The 2,536-nt window shown below is 45.6% G+C and overlaps 1 protein-coding gene across 1 annotated transcript in view; it reads left to right on the top strand.

Annotated features, from left to right (window-relative positions):
- Positions 1-85: 85 nt before the first annotated feature.
- LOC106536889 (gamma-aminobutyric acid type A receptor subunit pi) overlaps positions 86-2,536 on the top strand; it is a gene marked incomplete at its 5' end in the record, with an annotated part of 6,925 nt that continues 4,474 nt past the window's right edge. Inside the window, 3 exon segments of the mRNA XM_014034235.1 lie at positions 86-153; positions 718-935; positions 2,067-2,149. Of these exon segments, the coding sequence (XP_013889689.1) occupies positions 86-153; positions 718-935; positions 2,067-2,149 (369 nt within the window).

The following is a 2,536-nucleotide window of genomic DNA, read 5'->3' as shown; positions in this document are numbered from 1 at the left end:
TTGTTGTTGTTGTTGTTGTTGTTATTAAAGACATGATGCTGTGTGTGAGGCTGTGTCAGAGGTCTGAATGTTTCCTGTCTCACAGACGGTCCTGTTACCGTGGGGATGAGCTTGGACATCGCCAGCATCGACACCATCTCAGAGATCAACATGGTGAGGTCTTCTTTACTTTTCTTCTTCAGCTCTTCAGAAAACCAACATTTGAATCWTGTTTTATTTCATGTGGGCAAAGTTTTCTGTTTTTATCGTTCTGCCTGTTAAACATTTATACAAGTTCAGAAAACGATTCATCTTTAAAGATTTTGAAGCATAAAAGCAAACATTGACTTTTTTGTTTTTGCCTCTTCAGCATTTCTTCAGTTTTTCTTGTAGAAAGTGGGTTTTAGCTGCTAACTGGTGTAATTAGGAGGCGTAGAGGGGCCGGAGTCCTGCCGGGGGGATCTGCTGATGATYACAGCTCCTTCTGCACAAGTCAGGGTGGAAATGTTGCAACATCCAAACTCTGAGCAGAAACTGTTCCTCGCAAACATCTCACTGGATGAAAACACTGCCTTGATGTTTTTTAACTCTTCTCTCTGTTTGCWCCTCTGTGCTGGCTGCACCGTGCAGAAGTCTTCATGCAGGAAACYTCCAGCTCTTAACAAAGCAGGAGATGTGACGGAAGTGTTGGCGAGCGGCGTGCACGTCTGATCCTCGTGCTCTGTCTGCTTTCTGCAGGACTACACAGCCACCATCTTCCTCCGCCAGCGCTGGACGGACGAGCGCTTGGTGTTTGAGGGCAACAAGAGCCTGAGCCTGGACGGGCGCCTGGTGGAACTCCTCTGGGTCCCCGACACCTTCATCGTGGACTCCAAGAAGTCCTTCCTCCACGACATCACCGTGGAGAACAGACTGATCAGGATCTTCCCCAACGGGACCGTCCTGTACGCTCTGAGGTGGGATCACAGTCATGATTTGTGTCTGTGCTTATGATTTAGTCTAAGTTTTCTGTCTTTTCCTCCTGTTTTCTTCCTCCTGTCTGCCTTTGCTCTAGCCCCGCCCACTCACACCTGATCCTCATGTTTCTTCCCCAGGTGTTTCTTGTTTTACCTCATTAGTTCTTCCTTTATATTCTGTCCTTTGTCCTCAGTCTTTGTCAGCTCCTTGTTCTCTGTTTACTGTTCTTGTTCCTGCCCAAAATCCCTTGTTCTTGTTTGCTGCCACATCAGCAACTTTGTTTTTGTTTTAATAAACCACTTTTTGCCACCTCACTCAGTTCTGCATCTTGGGGTTCTAATCAACCAAGCTCAATCGTAACACTGGGAGGCATAATGCTGAGTCAGCACTCACACTGAAAGGTGGTGTAGTTTTCTGGAGTCATGTTTCCAAGTAATTTTTTAAGCAAATTTTTTTAAATGATGCAGAAATGAGAAAAAAAAAGAAGAAATGTGAATCAGACGTGTTTCCATCTACTGGYTTGGAGAGAATCAACCAGGCTACACAAAGTCATCACACCAGTGTGTAGGAAACAGGAAGTAGAAGTCAAAACTCACAGAGACACAYCTCAGAACAATGGAGAGAAGTTATCAGGAAGGTGTTGCTACTAYAGAGAAAGTTGTAATTATTCTGTTATATGAACAAGTTGTGGTGATGGTACTGYTGTCCGGAGACAAAGACGCCTCGGGGGTCAGGAGCTGTGGGAAGGGACGCAGGGAGGTGTCAGAGGAAACAGGACAGCTGTGCTGAATGTTTCTCTGCTGAGACAAGAGGGAATAAAGGATAAAGTGCTGAGTTCATGTTTGTGAAAAAGGGTTTTACAGCTCAAATTTGTTGCAGTAAAGTTAAAATTCTGACATTTGACGTCAGGTAGATAAAAAACTCCTCGTCCATCAAGATCTAAGAGTTTGTTACTTTATGAATCAGTTCTGTTTGTAGGAGATAAAAGAAGCTCTGGTTCAGAAACRGTTCAGCAGCTGCAGAGCTGAGTTCTGTGTGAGCGTGGGCTGAGAAGTGAAGATCAGAAACAGTGAAGTCTGACTCCTCTAAGACCAGTCGAGTGTTTTTACCATGCTGTGTTTCTGCTGCAGGATAACCACGACAGTGGCGTGCAACATGGACCTGACCAAGTATCCCATGGACAAGCAGACGTGCACGCTGCAGCTGGAGAGCTGTAAGAATCCACCTTTTGTTCTGAAGGAAAATAAAAGCTCCTGCRTCAGCAGGTCATCACTTTAAACACTTTGAGTGTTTCTCACTGAATAAAGCTGGAAATAAAGACATGGTCAGAGGAGACCTTAAGGTCTATAAACAGACTGGTTTCAGTCACCTGGTCCATCATCCTCCAGGACCAAGGCCTGTGCACGTTCCAAGATTCCCGTGACAGGGACGCCAGCAAGGGGGTGGGGGGGCCATGCCCCCCATGAGAATAAGCTGGCCACCCTGGTGCGCACCCCCCCCCCAGTTTTATCCTCGAGTACCCAGGTTTTTCCTTTTTCACTTCCCCTATCTATGTAGGAATAGAACCTCATAAATATAAACACAAACACAGATTTTTTTT

This window comes from Austrofundulus limnaeus, unplaced genomic scaffold (assembly GCF_001266775.1).
Source record: "Austrofundulus limnaeus strain Quisiro unplaced genomic scaffold, Austrofundulus_limnaeus-1.0 Scaffold2018, whole genome shotgun sequence".
Lineage (NCBI taxonomy): Eukaryota > Metazoa > Chordata > Actinopteri > Cyprinodontiformes > Rivulidae > Austrofundulus > Austrofundulus limnaeus.
This window is presented reverse-complemented; position numbering and strand designations above follow the sequence as displayed.